Source organism: Hypomesus transpacificus, chromosome 12 (genome assembly GCF_021917145.1).
Source record: "Hypomesus transpacificus isolate Combined female chromosome 12, fHypTra1, whole genome shotgun sequence".
NCBI classification, from domain to species: domain Eukaryota; kingdom Metazoa; phylum Chordata; class Actinopteri; order Osmeriformes; family Osmeridae; genus Hypomesus; species Hypomesus transpacificus.
The window spans coordinates 6,211,039-6,234,389 of NC_061071.1; the positions used below are offsets into that span (position 1 = coordinate 6,211,039).

The 23,351-nt window shown below is 48.3% G+C and overlaps 3 protein-coding genes across 11 annotated transcripts in view; 1 reads left to right on the forward strand and 2 right to left on the reverse strand.

The window, feature by feature from the left end:
• Positions 1 to 880: 880 nt before the first annotated feature.
• On the reverse strand, positions 881 to 7,655 carry znf804a (zinc finger protein 804A). Its single transcript, XM_047031380.1, has 7 exons — positions 7,120 to 7,655; positions 4,525 to 4,698; positions 3,934 to 4,064; positions 2,468 to 3,666; positions 1,520 to 1,683; positions 1,130 to 1,436; positions 881 to 969 (listed from the first exon to the last, which is right to left on the reverse strand). Exons 1-7 carry the CDS (start codon positions 7,228 to 7,230, stop codon positions 881 to 883), a joined length of 2,175 nt encoding a protein of 724 aa, XP_046887336.1. The 5' UTR covers positions 7,231 to 7,655.
• Positions 7,656 to 11,480: 3,825 nt separating this feature from the next.
• On the reverse strand, positions 11,481 to 13,253 carry LOC124474477 (dual specificity protein phosphatase 19-like). 5 transcript variants are annotated; one of them, XM_047030637.1, is made up of 4 exons: positions 12,673 to 13,253; positions 12,340 to 12,386; positions 12,069 to 12,221; positions 11,481 to 11,876 (listed from the first exon to the last, which is right to left on the reverse strand). In XM_047030637.1, exons 1-4 carry the CDS (start codon positions 12,890 to 12,892, stop codon positions 11,676 to 11,678), a joined length of 621 nt encoding a protein of 206 aa, XP_046886593.1. In that variant the 5' UTR covers positions 12,893 to 13,253; the 3' UTR covers positions 11,481 to 11,675. The 5 variants fall into 5 exon arrangements, with proteins under 5 accessions (XP_046886593.1, XP_046886597.1, XP_046886592.1 ...); XM_047030641.1 differs by having other exon boundaries at positions 12,787 to 13,245; XM_047030636.1 differs by having other exon boundaries at positions 12,664 to 13,245.
• Positions 13,254 to 13,300: 47 nt separating this feature from the next.
• The window catches only part of nckap1 (NCK-associated protein 1), a 16,878-nt gene continuing 6,827 nt past the window's right edge, over positions 13,301 to 23,351 (forward strand). For 2 of the 5 annotated variants that reach the window (XM_047030534.1, XM_047030536.1), the window contains exons 1-13: positions 13,301 to 13,620; positions 16,533 to 16,550; positions 18,573 to 18,683; positions 20,531 to 20,623; positions 20,829 to 20,885; positions 20,978 to 21,120; positions 21,272 to 21,362; positions 21,537 to 21,674; positions 21,774 to 21,822; positions 21,997 to 22,153; positions 22,468 to 22,524; positions 22,716 to 22,812; positions 23,155 to 23,261. In XM_047030534.1, coding sequence (XP_046886490.1) covers positions 13,513 to 13,620; positions 16,533 to 16,550; positions 18,573 to 18,683; positions 20,531 to 20,623; positions 20,829 to 20,885; positions 20,978 to 21,120; positions 21,272 to 21,362; positions 21,537 to 21,674; positions 21,774 to 21,822; positions 21,997 to 22,153; positions 22,468 to 22,524; positions 22,716 to 22,812; positions 23,155 to 23,261 — 1,226 coding nt within the window. In that variant the 5' untranslated portion in view covers positions 13,301 to 13,512. The remainder of the gene's footprint in view (positions 13,621 to 16,532; positions 16,551 to 18,572; positions 18,684 to 20,530; positions 20,624 to 20,828; positions 20,886 to 20,977; positions 21,121 to 21,271; positions 21,363 to 21,536; positions 21,675 to 21,773; positions 21,823 to 21,996; positions 22,154 to 22,467; positions 22,525 to 22,715; positions 22,813 to 23,154; positions 23,262 to 23,351) is intronic. The other 3 variants (XM_047030537.1, XM_047030538.1, XM_047030539.1) reach the window with 3 other exon arrangements.

The window sequence follows — 23,351 nt, forward strand, 5'->3', positions numbered from 1 at the left end:
AGACAGCTGGATGCTCATGCCCACTGACTTGGACACTCTCAACATGGCCTCAAACTGAGGGTGTTTGTGAGAGAGAGAGACACAGAGAGAGAGAGAGAGAGAGACAGAGAGACAGAGAGAGAGAGAGAGAGAGAGAGAGAGAGAGAGAGAGAGAGAGAGAGAGAGAGAGAGAAAGAGAGAGTGAATAAGAGGGAGAGAGAGACAGAGAGAGAGAAAGAGAGAGTGACAGAGAGTGAGAGACATAGAAAATAAGAGAGACATGCACAAACATGGTAAATAAACATGTTGTGAGCCTGTGGCAATGTAAGTGGATGAAGAAGTACATGTGTGTGTGTGTGTATGTGTGTGTGAGAGAAAGAGTTTGTGCGTCCTTGTGTGTGTGTGTGTCATTAAGGTAATTGTCAGTCTATCAGTGGCCCATCAGAAGGTATAGAGAAACACAAAGGACAGCCAGCTGCAGAGGAGCCACTCGCACACACGCACGAACACGCACACACAGCATGTCCCGTTTGGTGTGTGAATAATGCCACAGCAGAGACGAGGACACGAGGACGTGTTCCACAGTTTAATGTATTAATACAAACAGCAGATACAAACAGCAGATAGTGAACTATTTTTCTCTCTCACACACACACACACACACACCTCAACATCATCGTTACACACCTACTAGTCTTCTACAAAAACTAACCCTAACTGCGGCAGAGCGTGGAGACGTTCCGAACCGTTAGCAGAGACCAGACTAATACTCCGGGGTGGTTAGAACAGGGCCTGGAGGGGTAGGAGGGCAGGGTGGGGCGGGAGGAGGGCAGGGTGGGGGGGGAGGAGGGTCGGGTGGGGGTAGGGGTGGAGGGGGGGGACCTGGGAGGGGGGGGAAAGGTTACATCCAGGGGGTGGAGTCCGGGGGAGGGCAGGACCGACGTCGAGGGAGGAGGGCGGAGAAAGGCTCTGGGGGAGGAAAGCTCCATTCTGAAGGGCAGGTGGGGGGGCCGGGGGGGGATGGGGGGGAGCTGCTGCAACACGTAGTGGTGGAAGGTGAAGGAGGTGGAGAGAGAGGGAGGCAGGAGGAGAGGGTGAGAAGGTTGGTGGCAGGAGGGAGTGTTGGATAAAGGGTAGGGGATTTGGTTGCCTGACAGGGGGACGGCATAATCAGGGATACGGTTGCTAGATTGCACAAAGGTGTAGTCGGGGATGCAATTAACAGGTGTGAGGTAGGTGTTTTCAAAGAGGTGGTTGGCAGGTTTGATGAAGTTGTGTTCTAGGATTTGTTTGACAGGTTTCAAAAGGTTGTTGTTGGGGATGCGGTTGCCAGGTTGCAGTAGGGCGTTGTTGGGGATGCGGTTGCCAGGTTGAGGTAGGGTGTTGTTGGGGATGTGGTTGCCAGGTTGTAGTATTGTGTGGTCATGTGTGAGGGCGGGGTAGGAACTCCAATCTCTCTGCAGACATGCACCTTCCAGAGTGTCATGACCAAGAAGAAACTCAGACACTACCCTGCCTCTTTCTGAGTAGCTGTCCCTACCAGCCTTCTGGACAGACTCTGGTTCAGGGGAGAGGCCCATAGCCCCAGGCCCTGTTCCAGCCCCAGCTCCAACTCGAACTCCAGCCCGGGCACCAGCCCCAGGTCTGGCCAGCCCTTCAAAGCGTTGTGCCTGCCAGCCTGGAGCTCCCCAACTAAGGGCTGGTCTGTGTCTCCCCCAGCCTAGGGGTTGGTCTTTACAGTCAGAGTTCAGATTACACTCCTGTACCTCAGAGCTCTGAGTGTCTTTCTCTAGATTGTTCTTCTCACAGCTATGATTGGCTCCATCTACACTGCTTTCCTCGGCTCCAGAAATCTGATTGGCTACATGACATTGTCTTTGCCTCCTCATCTTTGGGTTCATGTCATGGCTGAGGTTTGACCTCCTCTTTTTACTCATGACCACTTCCTGTGTGTCCCTCATTTCTCCACAGAACTCCAGCTCTACCCCAGCCTGTCTCTCCACCTTTCCTGTCTCTCCCCCAGCTTGTCTCTCCTCCTCTCCTGTCTCTCCCCCAGCCTGTCTCTCCTCCTCTCCTGTCTCTCCCCCAGCCTGTCTCTCCTCCTGTCCTGTCTCTCCCCCAGCCTGTCTCTCCACCTCTCCTGTCTCTCCCCCAGCCTGTCTCTCCACCTCTCCTGTCTCTCCCCCAGCCTGTCTCTCCTCCTCTCCTGTCTCTCCCCCAGCCTGTCTCTCCTCCTGTCCTGTCTCTCCGCCAGCCTGTCTCTCCTCCTCTCCTGTGTCTCCCCCAGCCTGTCTCTCCTCCTCTCCTGTCTCTCCCCCAGCCTGTCTCTCCTCCTGTCCTGTCTCTCCGCCAGCCTGTCTCTCCTCCTGTCCTGTCTCTCCCTCCCCTTCAGTTTCTCTGTGGGAGCTCTCTCCTGTTAGCTCTCTGTTGTTTTTCATTGGCTCATCAAGTTGTTCCAGATGATTGGTCAGTTTAGGTTGACAACTACAGGGCTTTCCTCTGTGAGTCAACCCTCTCCTGTGTCCCTCCCTCCTCCTCCCCCTCCTCCTCCCCCGTCTCCTCCTCCTTGACAGGGCTGTCTGGGACGGACCTGAACAGCAACAACGATGACAACCATAGATGTGTTCGAGCCCCTTGCTAGGCCCCGTTGAGCTGGCTGGCCGTCCCTGGAACACACACGTTTCTAGAACACCTCGATGGTTATCTGCTGGTTCTACATCTCCATGGTTACAGTCTAGTTGTGCATCTCTATGTGAATACATAGGTTCTAAAACATCTCCATGGTTAGAGGGTGGTTGTAGAACATTGCTAGAAGGTGGTTGTGGGACATCTATGGGGTTCCAGGTTTCTTCCAAAATATGCCTAGAGCTACAAATAGGTTCTAGAACTTCTTCGTCTTTACAGGTTGGTTCTACAACACATTCATGGTTACAGGGGGGATCTAGTACATCTCCAATGTTGCAGGGTGGATCTAGAAGATTCCTAACATTAGAAGGTGCTTCAGGAACACCTCCATGGCCAAAGCTCTTGTCTTCTACTTCTGTTGCCTCTGCCTGCCTCCCTCTGCAGCCTCTGAAGTCATAAAGGAGAGGGTTGCAACTGTAGGAGATTGAGGGGCCAGTTCTGGTGAAGCTAACCATTTCTGAGGGCCACAGGAGAACAGTTTTCCCATCTCTGCTGAGAACTTTGCAGTACCCCGGGCTGGTGGCACCAGCACTGCCCCTTTCTGGTTCCCTTCCTCCAGGCCTCCCCACTTCCTGTCTGGCTTCAGTCTGACCCAGCTGGTCCAGGTCAGGCCAGCCAGGAAGGGGGATCTTCCGTGCTGTGGAGGGCAGGACCGGACTGTCCCCAGACCCAGCAGACACCTCGCATGACCTCTGACCCTCAGATCCATCCCCAGGAGGCGCAACCTCACCCGGCCAGGCTGGTAATGTAGCAGCCTTTCTGCTGGGGCCAGGGTCGGGAGGGGTGGGGGTGGGTGCTCGCAGGGGGAGGGCAGGCACCTGCATCCTGCCAAGCCCCACCTCCTCCTGGTCAGTGAAAGCCGGGGCGGAGGGCTCCAGGCGAGGGCCAGGCCTGCGGGGGAAGGCAAAGGAGAAGGTGCCGCTGTGGGGGGGCTGCTGCACGGGGCCAGAGGGGGCTGGGGTCACCGTGGTGCTCCTGAACATGGGGCCACTGCCTGGAGCGCTGTAGATGACAGTGGAACACAAGTGGATCACAGTAGAACAGAGCAGATCAGAGAGCATAGACGTGTGAAACACAGTAGAGTTACGCCTTTGTAATTTGGCTAATACACACCTGTCATGAAACCACAACCTGGTTAATTAGCTCACATACGCCTCCTTACTAACATATGCCAGTACAGCATGAGACAGACCGTTTTCTAGCTATTTCACCTACCATGCTGCCTCCCTCCTCTGCTCTGCTAGCTGGTGTGTTGGCTATTCCACCTACCATGCTGCCTCCCTCCTCTGCTCTGCTAGCTGGTGAATCCGACGCAGGGCCCTTTGCTGCCTCCTTTCGTCTCTGCAGCTCTTAGACGCCACGTTCCTCCAGAACTCTCTCTGGTAGAGATCCTTCAGTCTCTGACAGATGCCAGGAGGTGAGGGGAGGAGACAAAAGAGAGGATGGTCAAAGGGAGAATAGGAGATGGACAAACACATGACTGTGTATTTGCACAGAGAGAATGGTTCTCCATTCTCCTGACGATTTACCTGAGTCAGCATGCACAAGTGTGTGTGTGTGTTTATGTGGATTGGTGGTTGTGTGTGTGTATTTGGGGATAGGGGTGAGTGTAGATCTGTGTGTGGAGGTGTGTGTGTGTGTGTGTGGAAATGAGTGTGATGGGTATCCTGAGTCAGCCAGTAAGGAGCTTACTCCCTCCCTCCCTCCCGGAAAAATCTGTTTTTCCAGATAGGAGGGTCTGGTATCAGTCAAGTCAGGCTACCAGCACCATTATCTCTCTGTGTCTTACTCATAGCCTCCTTCTCTTTCCTTCCTTCTGCAGCGTACTCTTTTGTTTGTGAAGCAGGGTATGTGCTGTACCTGTTTGTGGGCATGATCGTAGGAGCTGATGTGGTTGTCGTACTGCTGGGAGTGGAGGTAGTGTTTGTCACACAGCTGGCAGTGGAAGCCAGACATCCGGCCCTGTGGACCCGCCCCCTCAGGCCCTGCCCCGTCAGGCCCAGCCCCCTCCACCGTCTCCCGCTCTGCATGCTGCTGAGGGAACAGGAAACACCTGGTTACAGGCCTGCAGACGGACATACAGACACGCAGGCACGCAGACAGGCTTACAGACAGACAGACAGACAGACAGACAGACAGACAGACAGGCAGGCAGGCAGGCAGGCAGGCAGGCAGGCAGGCAGGCAGGCAGGCAGGCAGGCAGGCAGGCAGGCAGGCAGACAGACAGACTAGTGAACTCTCACAATGAATCATTACTCTCTCTAGTTCAATATTGATCTCTGATTGGTCCATGAGCAGCCTGGCAGTCGTATATTGCGTAGCTAAGAGCTGTAGCGAGGCGAAACACACAAATAAGCAATTCATTCACTTCTCTCTACAGAAATGGGTCATCTTATACACAGGTCGGAAACTTCCTGGTAAACATCTCTTTCTGCCTCTGTCACACACACACACATACATACACACACACATACATATGCACACCAATACATAAACACACATACAAACATACATACATACACACACACATAAATACGCACACACACATACACACACACACACATACACACACACACCAGGCATCCTTGCTACAGCAGCAGTTTAGAAACCATTATCCACAGCGACAACCCATAATGACCAACATGGGCATAGAGACAACGACCTGCCGTCTGGCTGGAATGCCCATGGGAATGCTGGGAAGATTCTCCAAGCTCTCTCATAATCAAAATGGCTAATATTAACCTTTACCACTGTCCTGTTTATCACCAGCTCTGTAACAATAACAAACACAAAAAACAACCCATTGACAACATCAACCACGCGTCTATCGTACGACTCCAATTCGACAGCTGCATGGAGGAGACAGGAAGGACAGCTGTATGTGTGTGTGTGTGTGTGTGTGTGTGTGTGTGTGTGTGTGAGGAGCAGTGGAGCGAGCAGGAGAGGCACAGGAGAAACATCTGCCTCACGCTGCCCTGGGACATGCCGGGAACAAACCACACACTCACTCTCACTCTCACTCTCACTCTCACTCTCACTCTCACTCTCACTCTCACTCTCACTCTCACTCTCACTCTCACTCTCACTCTCACTCTCACTCTCACTCTCACACTCACACTCACACTCACACTCACACTCACACTCACACTCACACTCACACACACACACACACACTCACTCACTCACACACTCACTCACTCACTCACTCACTCACTCACTCACTCACACTCACTCACATACCTTTAGGGATATGGATGGGCACCAGCACTAAAGGTGCAGTAACAGATGCATGCCAACACATCAAGTTCAACATTCAGTTGAAGCTTTCATCAACATCATCATCATTGTCCTCATCAACATCTTCACTTATGCTACCATTGATTGTGTCTTCATGAATCTCTGGCTGTTCTCTATCTCTTTCTCTCTGCCTCCAAAGTGGTTCAGCGTGTCAGGACAGAAAGTTGATATCCAATGAAGACAAGGCGACGTTATCAATCAACAATGTCCTCTTTCCATTTCTTCCTCCGTGTCTCGTTATCTCTCATTCCCTTTCTCCCCGGGGGTATAAAACTAGCTATTAAACTTCTAGCCCCCCCCCCCCCCCACACACACACACCCACTCAAGCCCCCCAGTTTCCCCTCTCACTCTCTCCAACCTGGTTCCTCTCTCATGTGTGTGAGAGGACTTGTGTGAGTGGTGACAGTGTGCGAGCACACGTGTGTGTGTGTTTGTATGTGTGTAATTGTTACGATGATGCGAGTGCGTGACCCTATCCTGCCTGGCAAAGTGTTTCTAGAAAACCGCTTCTCTCTCTCTCTCTCTCTCTCTCTCTCTCTCTCTCTCTCTCTCTCTCTCTCTCTCTCTCTCTCTCTCTCTCTCTCTCTCTCTCTCTCTCTCTCTCTCTCTCTCTCTCTCTCTCTCTCTCTCTCTCTCTCTCTCTCTCTCTCTCGCGCTCTATCCCGCTGAGCACATCAATATTTTATCTGATATCATTTCCATCCCTTTACAATGGAACACCCCAACCCTTGTTCATGTTCTTTCGGGGGTGTCAGTGTGTGCATGTGTGGATCGCATTTCTTTGAAGTAAGAGGCAAGACTAAGATGAGAGGAAAGAACAGGGAGGGGGGAGTGAAGAGGACAGGAGGGGAGAGGAGAAGAGAGGAGGGGGGGGGAGAAGAGGAAGGAGCGGAATGGAGAGGGGAGGAGAGAGGAGAGGAGGTAATGAGACAGGCCGACCGCTCCCCTCCCTGCAGAGGTAGTAGACCGGTTTAGGAGAATTGATCCAGTCAACCAGAAGCAGTTCCGAGAAAGGAAAATCTAACCGCAACATCACAATCAAACTCAACGCAAATGTCATCTTGGGAGTCTGAGAAACAACAACAGTTGATCAGACCACACCAGGTGACGACGTTGTCAGCGTGTCCAGGCAGGTCCCTGGTAGTTGTAGTTCTTACCAGGTTTCTGGTTGCTTCCTGGTTGAGCGGTCCACGAAACACCCCCTTGACACTCCGCAGGTGGCCCTGGCGCAGGTGGGTGGAGCTAATCACAATGTAGTAGCACGCCATGGGTCCAGAGACGCTCCCATGAAGCACACTTTGCCGGGCTGTCTCTTTCTCCAACCACGCAGTGGGTGGACCGGAAGAGGATGACAGGAGGAGAGGAGAGAGGAGAAAGTCTAGAGAAATGTAAAGACTCCTCCTAGTCAGTGGACTGAGTGTGTTGGAGGGGAGGGGGGGTTAGGTTGAGGGTTTGGAAGTAGGGGGTGGTCCTGGGTCCTGTCCAGGAGGCTCCTCTGCGACGAACAGCGCCTGACAACTTCTCTCTCTCTCTCCTAAACTCCTAATTTTGTTTTCCCTCTCTCTCCTTCTTTGTGCCTTTCTATTTGGTTCTCTTTTGTCTCCATGGTCCCAAGTGCCGTATCTTTTGGATTACGCTCTGTCTCTCCTCCTCTTCCTCTTGGTCTCCCTTGCTCCTTCCACCCTTTCTTTTTCCCCCTGTCTCTCTCCTCGTTGGCGTGATTCCTCCGCTCCCTCACTCCTCTTCTCCATCTGTTTCGCAGGCTGCTGCCACACAGAGGAGGGCTGCTTTGTTGCCCGCGGCGACAGACATGCCGTTATACGCTGTTTGGCGTTGCCGGTCGGCCGAGCTCGACCAATGGCAACTAGCCCCGCCTCCAAGGAGGACAGTTGTAGCTGTCACACACATATTCACTTTCTAAACTAAACGCACATGCATTCGCTGCTACACACAAGCACACACACACGTCTTTCAGACTTTACCAGCTCCAGTATTTTTACAGATGGTTTCATGTGTGCTTTCACTCGCTCTACATATTCCTTACATTTCTCTCTGAGAAGATGATGCCTGCCTGCCTGCCTTTGTATCTCACTGTCGGTCTGCTTGCTTGCATGCTTGCCGGCCTGCTTATCTGTTTGTCTGCCTGTCTACTTGCTTCGCTGCCTGTCTGTCTGCATGCCGGCCTGTTTGTCTTTCTATGATGGTTAACAGGCCTTATTGAACCAGCCTCTAATGGACCAGAGCTGTCTTCACAGCACACACAAAAATCCAGCATATTGCTTTTAGGTGTCGACCAGGACCATCGGAAATCAAAGCACTCAGCACCGCAAACACACTCTGTGTTGACAAATGTCACACAAGGTGACATTTGTCAACTGCAACTATCTGCCTGCGTGTGAGTTTAAATTCCCTTTTCAGTCCTTTTACAGCTTCCTCCAAGGCAACATCAATACAGGGTGACTGTGTCAAGAGTGAGTGAAACAAATGTACATCCTCGTCAGAAGAACCTTCTATAACTTTCTGCAAGAATCAGTGGCTTCAGCAGTCACAGTGCTACTTCATAGCCCTGTATGTTTTTTTTTTCTTTCACATGAAGAAAGATCAGGCAGCAGTACAAAACCATTTGGGAGAGTCACACAGCGAAGTACTCTGGGAGGCAGCTGTCTGGGAGTGTGAATGTTGTTGAGTGAGACTGATGCTGTGGATCGTCTGGAAGGGAGGGGGAGAGAGAAGTGGAGAGAGGCACCGGGAGGGCAGACAATGAGGTAGAGAGAGAGAGAGAGCGAGAGAGAGAGAGAGAGAGAGAGAGAGAGGAGGGGAGATGCCATGTTTGGAGTGTAGAGGAGGAGTTGTAAACAGTGAGGGTCTTGTCATCCAGCTTCCTCACTGCCCCCCATACCTCCATCCAGATTAGCATATATATGATTCTGCCATCCTTCCTGTCGGTCTGGTCCTCCACTCTCCCGCTAACACACACACACACACACACACACAGACTTCCAAATCATTCCAGCTCAGAGAGGGGTGCAGAAGAGGGATCGATATCGTCAGTTGCTGCTACACCAACTCCCACCCTGGCAATGTGATACTTATACTGATGGGGCAGATTGACCTGGAACTATTTCAGACCTCCACCCAGCATCTATCCATCCCACTCTCCAGACCCAGACTGTGGGCTGTCTAGAGTTTATAGAGACAGTGTCAGGACACAAACATACTTAAGCTATTCTATCTGACCAGCTGTGAAGGGGTGATTACCTCGGCTCAATCTTTCTTTCTCTTTATCTCCTGCCTTTTTTCTCTCCTTTTCCCTGTCTCTTTCTCAACTCCATCTCTCTCTCTCTCTCTCTCTCTCTCTCTCTCTCTCTGTGTCTCTCTCTCTGTGTCTCTCTCTCTGTCTCTCTCTCTCTCTCTCTCACTTCCTAGTTCTAAGGGAGGAAGGTGCTGATGCATTCCAGTCTATTGCACACGTTCATCAATCAGCTCTTCGATTGGCTATTTCCTCGACACCCTCCCCCGCCATCCTCTACCTGTCACTGGTCAAATCACGATGGAGCTACTAAGCATGCTTCAACAGACCCCAAACACGACTAATACACACACACACACACAAACACACTCACAACACAGGGAAGCAGGCGGTAGAGTTAACAGACCAGAAGGCAGTAAGTAGACAGCAAAACAAGCAGTAAGGATTTCAGAAGCAGGCCCCGAGGTAGAGAGTGAAGAAGGTGGAAAGAGCTACATTGGAATAATCAGTGAAAAAGTGTTAGTGCTCCTGGAGACATGGTTGCCAAGGTGACAACTGTGACAAGTCAATTCAGGTCTAAACAAACCATGTGCAGGAAACAAGAAAGGAGGAGAGAAGAGAAGAAGAGATGGTCTGACAGAAGACAGAGGGAATGGAGAGGAACAGAGAAGAGACCCAGAGGAGAGGGGAAACAGGAAACAACACAACAAGTCTGAAATTCAATCAACAGAGTTGCTGAAGGATGAAATAGCACAGGCCACTTCCATGTCATGTTACACTATATGCGTGTGTGTGTGAGTGTGTTTGTGTGTGGTCTGCGGAGAGCAGGGTGGTGTTTTTCTCCTGACCATGATCCCGTGTCCAGAATCCACAAAACAGGAAACACACACATGCACACACAGACTGAAGTCTTTGTCAATTTCTAGCTTAAGACAGTCTCATCCATCAATCTCTCAGAAATACTGCTCTGCAGGACCATTTTCCAGACAGGACAGACAGAGGAATACTTCTCATCTTAATACTACTGTTACAACTAATACAACCAACACTACTACTTCTATTACTGATACCAGTACATCACATTTACATTTAGTCATTTAGCAGCTCTTATCCAGAGCGACTTACAGTAGGTACAGGTACATTCCCCCCGAGGCAAGTAGGGTGAAGTGCCTTGCCCAAGGACACAATGTAATTTTTGCCATGGCCGGGAATCGATCAGGCAACCTTCAGATTACTAGTCCGATTCCCTAACCGTTTAGCCATCTGACTCCCTACAAAAAACACTAGTACCAATAGTTCTGTGTGATTACATTAATAGTAAAGTAAACCCAATACTTATAGCACTATTACTACAAAGAATAACAGAACTACTATAACTAACATGTTCTGAGTTGATAGCCAAATACAGAGCACGACGGGGAGAGAGATAGATGGAGAGACAGGTAATAATACAGAGAGACAGACAGATGGAGCAAAAGAGGGAATGACGGAAGGAGAGAAAGAGAACAGAAACAGACAGTGAGAGGCAGAAAGAAATTGAGACAGAGGGGTAGAGAGGGAGTGAAGTGATAGTCTCAAAGCCGGTCTCAAATCATGAAATCCCTCTGTTCCTACGAGTCATTAAGTTTTAGTTAACGACTCTCAGCTCCTGGAACCAAGCGGTTAGGGAGGGAAAAAAGGGTGGAAAGACTGATATCAGGCTGAAAGATGGGGGAGAAAATCAGATATGGAGACAGTATAATAACTGAAACAATGGGGGCTGGGAGTGGACTGGGGTCTTTTTTCAGACATCCTCACATGAAACCCGAACACATCAACTACCCCACAACTGACCCTCGCCGTCAGAGAAACGTCCAGCTTACTGCCCATCCACACGTTAGATATCAGACCAAAAACCACGTTGAGCCCTGTTCCTGAGAGCTTTTAGGACTCAATACATGGGTGATCTGTTTTTTTGCTTCCCTCTGGAAAATGAGTGTTGCATTCCCCTCTGTGAAGTGCATTGTGTTGCCTTCTGGTATCAAATGCGCTATATAAATAAAGTTAGATTTGATTTACTTTCCCACAGAATGGCATCTCAACCTAATAAATAACTGGTGCGGCAAGCCAAACACAGTGAAAACACATTTCATTCAGTTATCGTCTCATCGTTAAGACACCTGACTGAAGAAAGGTAAGGGCACCATCTGGTGGCTAAACAGCATAGGTATAATGTTTTGGGGGAATCCACTCATTCTCACTTGAGGGGTAGAAGACACAGAATTCACCTCAGGAACAGCATTTATTTATTGTATAGATCTTAATTTATTTGGCACTTAGTAAACTATTCTTATAAAACACACAAACAAAAGAAAATGTCATGTTTGTCTTCAGTTCCTCAGCTGTTCTAGGGAATTGGGAGTTTTCACCTTGAAAGCCTGGGTATTGGAGCTGCTTTCAGAAGCCTGGTTCCTTTTGAGTTATTTAGCTGCTAGTGGAAGCCTGGGGGTTGTAGTTCTTCAGCTGCAGGAGGAAGCCTGGGTTGGGGCAGATAGATGGCCTGGCAGCCTTCACTTGGCTGAACGCATCATTGAACGCTAGCCTCTCCCTTGTCATGAGGTAGCCTATCACCATGGAGGAAGAGCGTGACACTCCGGCGTTACAGTGAACCAGGACCACGCCTTCCTGGGGGGGGGGGGGGGGGGGGGGGGGGGGGGGGGGGGCGGGGTAAAGACAGAGAGACCGACATGTAAGGTGTTTGCCCTGAAAGGCATGTCCTTTCTAACACTTCCTTCCTTAGAGGTCTCTAATCTGTCATGTACAGGGTGGGAAGGATACAGTTGTAGACAGTCCCCAGTCAGTACCATGTGCCCCTACCTCTGCCCTGGCCTCCTCTATGAACGCACAGCCTTCTGGGAAGTAGGAGGTGATGTCTGTGTCTGGGAGGTCCAACAGGGTGACGGTCCTGTAGTGGAGGAGGTGGGGGAAGGGGTTGGCCACACCGTAGGCTACATTCAGGACATGGGTCACCTGGGGGGGGGGGGGGGGTAAGCGTTAATCAGAAGTTGAATTTATGTATCCGTGTCAGTGTCACTGGGCTTATCAGGGGTATGACAGTAAACTGTGTAATATACTGGCCAGTTCCTACCTTGAACTTCCTCAGAACATCCAGGTCATGTGCAGCATCCTGAGAGGCTGCAAAGCAGATAGAGTTTGCATCACAACTCAAGTGTCAAGGCTCTGTACCCAACCCTAGATTCTGTAAGTAGGCCTACTTGTTGTTATGGTGAATTATCACCAATATTGAGATATTATTATACATTGTTTACATTGTGCATGGGTTTTGTAGTTAGGTTGCCGTGTTCTATGATGCCGTGTTAGTATTAGCCTCCTGTTAGAATAAAGTAATTTTGCAGGACTGACTGGGCTTGGGCCATGTGAACGGAACAGGCACCACATCCACACCACACACAAGTCTCACAAAGCAACAGAAATGGCCGGACGACCCCGACTTGCAGGTCCAAGCAGCTATCTTCAACAAATCCGAAGGCTGCATCCGATGGCTCTTCGACCTGCTGCACGTCCCCGTCCTCACCCAAGGTCTCAATCAGCCGCCGCCCGGTTACAGTGGTTACCCGCGTGCTTTGCTTTTTTAGCCTAGTTTTGGAGAAGCCGTTTATCTCGCAAGTCAGGGAATTCATTGCTCTGTATTCTTTTAAACAGTAACCTTTCCTCGTCAAATCAAAAAAATTGAATCAATTTCAACCCAATAGCTAATAAACTGACCAACTCGAAAGTAAATGTTCTTAACAGATATCAACGATTTGATCTAGCTGCAGTAAAACAGTCCACAGTCAGCTGTCAAACACGAATGGAATTGTAGCTATGTAACAGCAATCCATTCCAAATCGTCCCATGTCCCTTCTTCTTTGCCTTCTCAGATCTTCGATGACTCGGCCTAGTTCTTTGTAGTATCCGTATCTCTGCTTACACCAAGCTAAGGTTACCAGATCTGTGACCAATTTAGACGAGGACGCTCACGGAGGGAGCATTATCCTGGAACGGGACGCATCCGGTATGTGCGTCGTGTTGCAGGAAACAGCCTCGTTCTGAGCGAAACAGGGCAACACCTATCTTCTAGCCGGAGCGAAAAAAAACAGGGAGACAGCGGGTGGAGTGCGGGGAGATAGCCTAGCTGTTTTCCTTGAATATGGGCGAAATCTAACACTAAAACACGATTTTCTTAGTATTTATTGTAGCCACACTACATTGCAAAGACATCCGACGCGTTTTGGTTCGAGCAGCAGCCTGATCCAGAACCATGTCGCGGGGCGTAATGCAGCCGAGCCAGCAGAAGCTGGCGGAGAAACTCACCATCCTCAATGATCGGGGGATCGGGATGCTCACCCGCATCTATAACATCAAAAAGGTAGTTGATATATCTTTACTTCAATACAATAAAAATATAATATTGTCATGCCTTAGTTAAGAATGTCCCTATAATTGCCTCCGTTCCTATAGTTGCTAGCTGGATTCTTAGCCGTAGTTACTGTGATGGCTTTCTGGCTAGTTATGCCTGCGAAATATCGGGAAGAGAAGGGAATGCTTCCAAGGCCCAATGCTAGTACATGTCGGCAGGCTAGTAGTAGTAGTAGCAAGCTGTACTAGCGTAGCTAGCGAGCTAATCGTTGTGTGACTGTAACATTAGGCAACCTATGGCGGCCGTGAATCTAGCTCGGTTTCAGGCCATTTTAATATTTATCGGCCAAGTATTTAACAGTTATTTTCCATTGGTATATCGTTATTTAAACCGTAGCTAGCTAGTTAGCTAGCCAGGATCGGATTCTTTAGCCCATGGGTGTTGACGCTCTCTGGTTGATGGGTGGTTTTGGTGCTTGTGCTGACAGCAAATCACGGCCAGCAGCACAAATCAGAACTATTAACTGTAATCTGTACCCGCCGTGACAGAGAAAGTCAGGATGGCAGTTAGTGACATAATTGGATTTGATGATCCAAAGGCCAAAAAGAAATGTAGAGTATACGACAAAACGAAGACTACTTGACTGAATGTTTTGGAATTTTTGAGCGTGCGTATGTGGGTGAATGTGTGGGCGGAAGAGAGTGAGAGGAGGGAGGAAGAGATATGAAGAAATAGTAGTAAAGAAATAGTGAGAAAAGTAGGGATCACTGTAAGCCCCATGTAATGACCTAGGCCTATTTGTTAATTTGTGTTTGGACACTCCCTAGCCCTAGATTGCCAAGTTTTTATCAGACAGACAGACAGATTTGGACCATACATACAGGTGGAAATTGTTTGATGTCTCTTGGGATACACATAACCAGGCCTTCAACACACATACATGAACCCAATCTAGTCCTCATGATAGGACTGTTCTGATTGTCACTTCTGAGGCATAATAGTCACTCCACATTAAATACCTCCTTACTGGTTCCTTAGTCATCTGGTTCCTGGCTCATCTGTCCAATCAGGAGAGCTCTGTTCTTCAGCCAGGATGTGTCCAATCAGTAGAACTCTGCTCCTCAGCCAGGATATCTGTCCAATCAGGAGAGCTCTGCTCCTCAGTCAGGATATCTGTCCAATCAGGAGAGCTCAGCTCCTCAGTCAGAATTTCTCTCCTCAGTTCTGAAAAGACAGCAACCTGCCCGCTCTGCCTATCTCAGCTATACCAGTAACAGTTAGTCTGCACTGCTATGTCATTCTGCATTATACTGTATATCAAGCACAATATAACATAAATAAATAAACTTTGGCTACTTCGTCATGTTAAACCGAAAGCCTTGCTTGGTCATATTAGGTTAAAAAGGCTTGTTTGGTCATCTTATGTTAGAAACTCTAGCTTGGTTATATTATTATGTTAGAAAGCCTAGCTTGGTCATGTTATATTAGAAAGGTTGAAATGGTCATTCTACATTAGAAAGCCTAGCTTGGTCATGTTATATTAGAAAGGTTGAAATGGTCATTCTACATTAGAAAGCCTAGCTTGGTCATGTTATATTAGAAAGGCAAGCATGGTTGTGTTATGTAATGGCTGTCAATGTTTTCTAGTCTACAGAACTGTAACTGCACATGCAGTGGCCCTGTTGCTTAGCAACAGGCTCACTGGAGATGCAGCCAGAGCAGTAGAGAGCAGCAGAATCTACCTCCTCATATCAGCATGTCAGGTTACCGTGTTTCCATGACGATGTTACTAGCAGTTCATTGGTTCCCAGCTTAGACCAGTTCATCAGTGATGTCAGGCATTGACATAAGTGTAATTGACACACAGCAATATAGGTGTGTTTTACAAAACCAGGTCTGTAGACTGGTGCTAGTCTGCAGCATATTCTCTCTTCTTTTTTCTTTGATTTCCTTCAAAGAATGAGTCAGTAGCTAGGCATGATCAGCTGAAAGCACAACTGAGAAATTAGCCATGGGCAGCTCGATGCAGAAGGAGAAAAAGGAAGAAAAAAAATGGGTCCATACATAAAATGGTCATCCTTTGCTGGTCCCTGGGACAAAAAGTTTGAGAAGCACTGCCATACAATCTAAAGCCACACCATGGTTGCCCCATACACATGATAATGTCGGCCATTTAAGGTTAAGGAATAAGCTACAGTAACACAAATAGCTAGCAACATGCCTTCAGTTTGATCAATCAGTAAGTTAGCAGTCCATCAACACCATATAAACAGGCCTGGTGATGCTGTAGTCCATACTGTGACTAAAACGTGTGACTAGGCCAAAACCAGCCAAGAACATATAACCAGAACCAGTCATGTATAAGCACTGAAATATGTTTATAGCTGGAAACTTCCAAGTTCAAGTACAGGAATATGTCTATACTCAATCAGCAGTGTAATCTGTCTAAAGCCAGAATCAGTAATGTATAAGTGCTGGAATGTATTTTTCTTACATCAATAAATGCAGTTTGAAAATAACACCCTACTGATATTGTGGTATACAATGCTCTCTGAAACGGGGTTGTTCTAGAATAGGTGACCTTCTGTGCTACCCCTGCATGCTGTTCCCTCTGCCTCTCCCCTGACCCTCCCCCCCCTTACCCAGCACCGAGGTCAGGGGGCAGCCAGAGGTCAACAGGAACAGGAAGTGTAGACCTCTGTCTCGTCCAGCAATGTCAGGTTGTGTACAGAGCCAGGATGGGGCAGCGCCTCAGTAGTTAGGGGTGGTGCACTCTCTGCTACCCCCACATGGAACCATATAGCCTAACACCTGTTCTGTTTATCTAAGCCCTTGTTTGAACTAGCTCTGCATGTTAGTTGCTTTGGAGCCTGTTTTGATGTCTATCTCTCTCTCTTTCTGTTACAACGCTTCCCCCCCAGCAAGGACAAGTTTGGAAGGTTTGCCCAGCTTTCTCACCTTCCCTGAATCTCAACCTCCTTCTTCTCCTTCCCCTCTCCCCTCCTCTCGCTCTCTGCCTAGTCCCATGTTCCATCCCCCCCTTTCTATGTTACTGGTGTACCCTAGCACTGGTGAATGAGATACCCCACTTTAAACGCAACAGAGCCTGACAATTTCCTCAGAATCTGTGCTGTCTTTATTTTCTCCAGACAGGAAGTTTTGGGATAGCATGTCTCTACACAGGAAGTGTGTACGCTGGCTTCTGTCTGATGGTCTCACTGGAGAGTATCAGCTTTGTACTAGGCTAGCTACAAGGGTAGCTTTTATGTGATCCCATAAAAGGATTGAAACAAGGATTGCTTTGATATGATGTACAAGACTATCTATAATGCTAGTTAATGTTACGACAAAACAATGCAGGAGCATATGTGCTAGACTAGCTAATATGACAAGGCTTGCATGTTAGACTATCTACATTCCAGGCTAGATAATAATCATGACAAGACTTGGCAATCATCTTCATGCTAATATGGCCTCCAGTGAATGCTAGCTGTAGTGTCTGTCTGTGTGTAAGTTAGGGAGTGCTCTGTGTTGTGTCACCCCTGTTTGACTAGTCCTTGTCCCTCAGAAATCTGTGTTGCTAATGCTAACCATCTGTTTTTGAAGTACAGCTACAAGCTAATGCTAATCACCTATTTTTGTAGCTCAACTACAAGCTAATGGTAACTAACTGTAGCTTCATCTGAGCCACAAGCTCATGCTAACTAACTGTATCTTTAACTAACTGTAACTTAATTTGAGACACAAGAAAAAGCTAACCTATGTATCTGTAGTTGATGCTAACCATTTGTGTGTGTAGTCCAGAAAATAAGCTAATGCTACCCATTTGCATGTGTACCTTTAACATAAACTAATCCTAACCAACTGGATGTGTGTTTTAAACACTAGCATGCTTAGGCTAATTCAATCTGATGACCTTCACACCAAATTAAAATCCCTCTGTTAGAGAAGCTAACTGACTTGAGTGAGGCTGCACCAAGTAGGACAGAATGGTGAGTGTAGGAACAGTACCAGGCTTGAGTCCAGCTGGAGACATACCCATAATAACTTACTTGTAGTGAGGGAACAAGCACTATCTGACTCAAGCCTGTGTCGTCTGTGCTTTATTGTTTCATTTTGTATTTTGGCATTTGCCAATACCATGCAAAATGAAAAGCTGCTGTGTGTGGCTGTCGTGCCGTAATGTCAGGTTGCTGCTGCTATGGCAGATAATAACACTACATAAGCGTACAGGGAGGTGGTGAAGGTGTAGGTATAAAAAGGTATAGAAGGCTGTGTGTCTGTTGTTGTTGCTGTCGACAGTCTTAATGTGTAGCCTCCTGGTGAGAGTACGTTTTTAAGGCAGCTAATAGCAGCTTACAACTCCTAAGGTGTGGACGCCATCACTACAATCTGTGTTCTTGCACACGCATGCGCAGCATCATCCTCATCACATAACACTACGTCTCCCACAATGCACGTCTGCTTCTACACCCAGTTAATGTTACAGCAATCACCCTGAGAGCGCCACCCAGTAGAAAACTAGTGTGAAGACAGGACAAACCAGGCAGAACTAGACTTCTGAATCCTTTGGGACTTGAATGGTTGAGGCAGCTAAAAGCTAAGACAAACACAGGGAACATTCTTAGCCAGGGCTCTCTCTCAATTCTCTCCTTTCCCCCCCTCTCTTTTCTCTAAATTCATCTCTCTCTCCTGCACGTGCTTGCCCTCATTTTCCGTTTTTCTTTCTTCCGTCTCTCTCTCTCGTTCTGTCTTTTCCTCCTCTCTCTTTCTCTTCAGTCTCTCTGTCCTGTCTCCTGTTCATCCTCAAGCTGTGTTCAGCTCCCCTCATCCTGCTGGTCATGCCCGTGTAACACTCAGCCCTTTTCCACTAACACGCACATGCTGGATGTCTGCTAGGCTGCTGGAGCTGTGGCTGTGCCATGTTGATCTGTCCTCTGCTCTGCCCGCTCCCCCCTCAGGCATGTGGAGACCCCAAGGCCAAACCCTCATACCTGGTGGACAAGAACCTGGAGTCGGCTGTCAAGTTCATCGTCCGGAAGTTCCCTGCTGTCGAGACCAGGAACAACAACGTAAGTCGTGTCCACTCACTTCCTGCCAGACAGGAAGTTGTCATCCACCATTATCAGGATCTCAATGTTTTTGTTTGGTGTTGATTGGATGAGTTGTGCGTGCTTGTGTGTTTGTGTGTGCGTGCATGTTTTTGAATGCAAAGTAATTTTATGATCACATAACCAACCCATTGATTCAAACATTTTTATCTTTGTATGTCTTGTCAGATGTATCAAAGCTGATTTTGTGGTACTGGTCAGAATGTTAGCTTTGCTCTCGGATCAGGTTCAGACTGTTAGCTTTGCTGTGTTATTGTGTTGCTAACCGGCTCAGAACAATGTACAGCTTCATCACATTTAACTGTCAACTGGTCCCTTATGTTGTTTTCTTTGTTTGTCCTTTTTTCTATGTTTTGTTTTGCATGCCTTAACTTGGCTTTTTCTGGATTGTTCTTTTTGGTAAGTTTGTTCGATTTTGTCCTATTTTGCTTTGCTAAGCTTTGCTTCATCTTGGTTTGTGTAGTAGAACAGCTTTAATTTATCAGCTGAAAACCACCTAGACCCAAGGAACCCACAACCTGAATAATATGTCCCCCTCCCAGTCTCCTATTGGACAAACAGTCCTCATTTTGGACTCCTATTGGTCAAATTATCCATGAGCTTCAGTCTTATTCTGCATCAGGTCTTGGGTTCTGTGGTTTAGTGCTGCAGACTTTCGGTCAAGCTGGTATTGTAGGAACTGTATTGTCACAGTTAGTCCTGGCTGACATACACTTCAACTTAGATTTAAGTTAAACAGTGGGACATCTATGGAGTTAATGTATTGGATATTCAGTGTGGAGTATACATGAGTTGGAATTGACAAAAACATTTCCGGTGGCTTTGGTAGCTCAAGCTGCCTGCATGTGTTTGACCTATGTGAGCAGTGTTGGGGAATCTAGTATGAAAAGGAAGTTACTACAGCATGTAGTTAACTGGGACTAGCATTTATTGTGCTTTGAGAGACACAAAGAGACATTTTGTAAAAAGAATAATCCCCACTAAATTCACAAAATCTAATATTGTGGGGTAGAAGACAAAGACTGGTCAGTAGTCATTTCTTAAAAAACTAAATGGTCATAAATGTAGTGTAGTTAACCGGTGTGGTTTCTATAGTTTACTATACCACTGAATAGTTTCAATTTATATTAATGAACTATTAAAAACACACTAGCTAGTTGAATTACCACCAAGCTACTCACTGTAAAATGTGGTGACCCTTTTCCCCAGCACCGCAAGCGAGAATGGCTAATATGGGTCTTCCTGGGTATACTCTGGTCCACTTGACTCTCTGAAGTGACTTTCTGACTAACCTGACCTTGGAGCACATATGTAGTGGCTGTAGCTACCTAGAAATCACCTGCCCGCTAATTAGCATAGCATGCAGCTGCCTAGAAATCGCATGCCCGCTAATTAGCATAGCATGTAGCTGCTTTGAATCCCCAATAGTTAGCTTAGTATGTAGAAGCTCAGACAACAATGTCAAACTAATGAGCTAATATGACATTAATTAATATGATATTTCATAGTATTCCACTGGCCACTTCATGTGTGTTTTGAGGTCACCAACCAATGAGATCTAAAGGGTTGAAGAGGGGCTTAAAACAGTTGAAGGGTTAAAACAGTAGCTTAGCAGCTGACTGCTTGACTGCAAGGCTCATGTCCAGTAGCCAGACTGCACCTACTAGAGACATGAGTCTGCCTGGCAGCTCTGACCCGACTGTGGAACGCTGGACATGTTACTTGGTCTTTACTGGTCACATGTCTGTTGGAACACGCTACATGGCTGTGGCCCTGACGTGTGTGTCTGTGTATGCGTGTGTCCACAGCAACAGCTCGCCCAGCTGCAGAAGGAGAAGTCTGAGATCCTGAAGAACCTAGCCCTATACTACTTCACCTTTGTCGATGTCATGGAATTCAAGGTCTGGCTCCACCTACCACCAGGGAGGAAACATTGTAGCTAGACTACTGGAACCGTGTCTGAGTGCTGTTTGAATGTTATACGTTGGTGCAAATATTCTAGTTATGAATTCCTTGATTTGTCCTGAATATTCTATTCTGTCGTGGGGATTTTTCCCCCTTGACTGTTGTGTGAACATGAGTTAACACAATATCTTCCTCTCCCAGGACCATGTCTGTGAACTACTGAACACTATTGATGCCTGCCAAGTCTTCTTTGATATTGTAAGTCTGTCTCCACGTCCCTTTGAAGGAAGAGAATCTCGGGGGTTTCCATAGCAGCCAGTTGTACAGAAGTGCCTCTTTTGTCTGTGTAGACGGTGAACTTTGACCTGACCAAGAACTACCTGGATCTGGTGGTGACCTACACAACACTAATGATGCTGCTGTCCAGAATCGAGGAGAGGAAGGCCATCATCGGCCTTTACAACTACGCCCACGAGATGACCCACGGTGCTAGGTACTGCTAGCCCGCTAATCCTAATAGTGGACTGTGATGCCTGTTGGTACTAGACACTGCTAGCCCACTAAAGCTATTACCAGCCTGTTCATGTGACCACAGGTAGGGTAATGATGGGGTGTGTTGGTGACTGTGTTCTGCGTTGCCATAGTGACCGGGAGTACCCCCGTTTGGGGCAGATGATCGTAGATTATGAGAACCCCCTGAAGAAGATGATGGAGGAGTTTGTCCCTCACGGCAAGGTGAGTTAGGCTAGCCACAGGACCCGTGACAGGTAGTCTGGCTGTACAGGAGGTAGCCACACTGGTCATACTTACATTTTCCACTTGTTTTCCTCTCCTCCTCCACCCTCCTTTCCTTTCTTTTTGCCTTCTCCATTCTCCTCCCTTCTCCCCTCTCCACCACCTCTTCTCCAGTCTCTGTCGGAGGCTCTGGTGTCTCTTCAGATGGTCTACCCCAGGAGGAACCTGTCAGCTGACCAGTGGAGGAACGCTCAGCTGCTCAGTCTCATCAGCGCCCCCAGCACCATGCTGAACCCTGCCCAATCAGACACGGTCAGTAGCCTGCCCTGGCCAATCAGACACTGTCCACACCCAGCACCAGCCAATCAGACACAGTGTTAGAAGTGGGACCAATGTTGCTGTTTGTTGCAGATGCCATGTGAATATTTGTCCCTGGACGCCATGGAGAAATGGATCGTGTGTAAGTGAACCTCTCATTACCATCACCTGCACTCAGGCTCTCATACACAAACACCCACCGACAAGATGAGTTTCACAGTAGCAACCTTTAGCAAGTCAGCATTGGGCTTAATAGCATCATGCTAACATTTCCATTGGAGTGAATGGCGTGCGCTAACGCTCTGCGTCCCCGCAGTTGGGTTCATCCTGTGCCACGCGGTGCTGAGCAGCGACGCGGCGGCTCTCAGCCTGTGGAAGCTGGCCCTGCAGAGCTCCACCTGCCTGTGCCTGTTCAGGGACGAGGTGTTCCACATACACAAGGCTGCCGAGGACTTGTTTGTAAACATCCGCGGGTGAGGCAATACGCACACCTGAACACACACACACACCTGAACACACACACACACCTGAACACACACACACCTGAACACACACACACACCTGAACACACACACACACCTGAACACACACACACCTGCACGTACACACACCTGCACACACACACACCTGAACACACACACACCTGCACGTACACACACCTGAACACACACAGTACACACGAGAACGCACACACAAAGTCATAGTATACACACGCACTCACCCGTAGACACGGCGTATGAAGGCACGTGCGCGTCGGTTTGTGTAAACCACGTCTTCTGTCTTTCAGCTACAACAAACGTATCAATGACATCAGAGAGTGCAAGGAGCAGGCCCTCTCTCACGCGTACGTACCCCCTCCTCTGCCCTCTCTTCTGTCTCTCCTCCCCCCCCCCTTTCCACCCGACCGTTCCCCTCTTTCTGCTCCTCCATTTTCTCTCACCTCCGTCTCCTCTCTATCTCCATCTTCTCAACCATTTATTAACCTGAGTAAATGATGTATGTAGGATTAACGGTGCGTGTGTGCGTTTGTTACAGTGGTTCAATGCACAGAGAAAGGCGTAAGTTCCTGAGGTCTGCTCTGAAGGAGCTGGCTACTGTCCTAGCTGACCAGCCTGGTCTGCTGGGCCCCAAGGTACACACACAATCTCTCTGTCTCTGTCTGTCTGTCTGTCTGTCTGTCTGTCTGTCTCTCTCTCTCACACACACACACACACACACACACACACACACACATACACACATACTCACAGAAACACCATCTCTCTCTCACTTGTACACTTGTAGCCTTTGTTCACTCTGGCAGGGGGACTGCCAAAGTAATGACCCTTTTGGCTATAATTGGGTGCATTTACATTTTTATGTTCATGAATGCACACTGTCCCTCTTGATCAAATAAATTCAATTGAAATTGAAAAACTCACACACACACACACAGTTTCACCCGTGTGTTCACATCTCTCTCCCTCGTCCCCAGGCTCTGTTTGTGTTCATGGCTCTTTCGTTCGCCCGCGATGAGATCATCTGGCTGCTGCGGCACGCCGACAACATCCAGAAGAAGAGCACAGACGACTTCATCGACAAGTAAGATGGAGGGAGGGGGGGAGGGAGGTGGGGGGGAGGGAGGTGGGGGGGAGGGGGGGAGGGAGGTGGGGGGGAGGGAGGTGGGGGGGA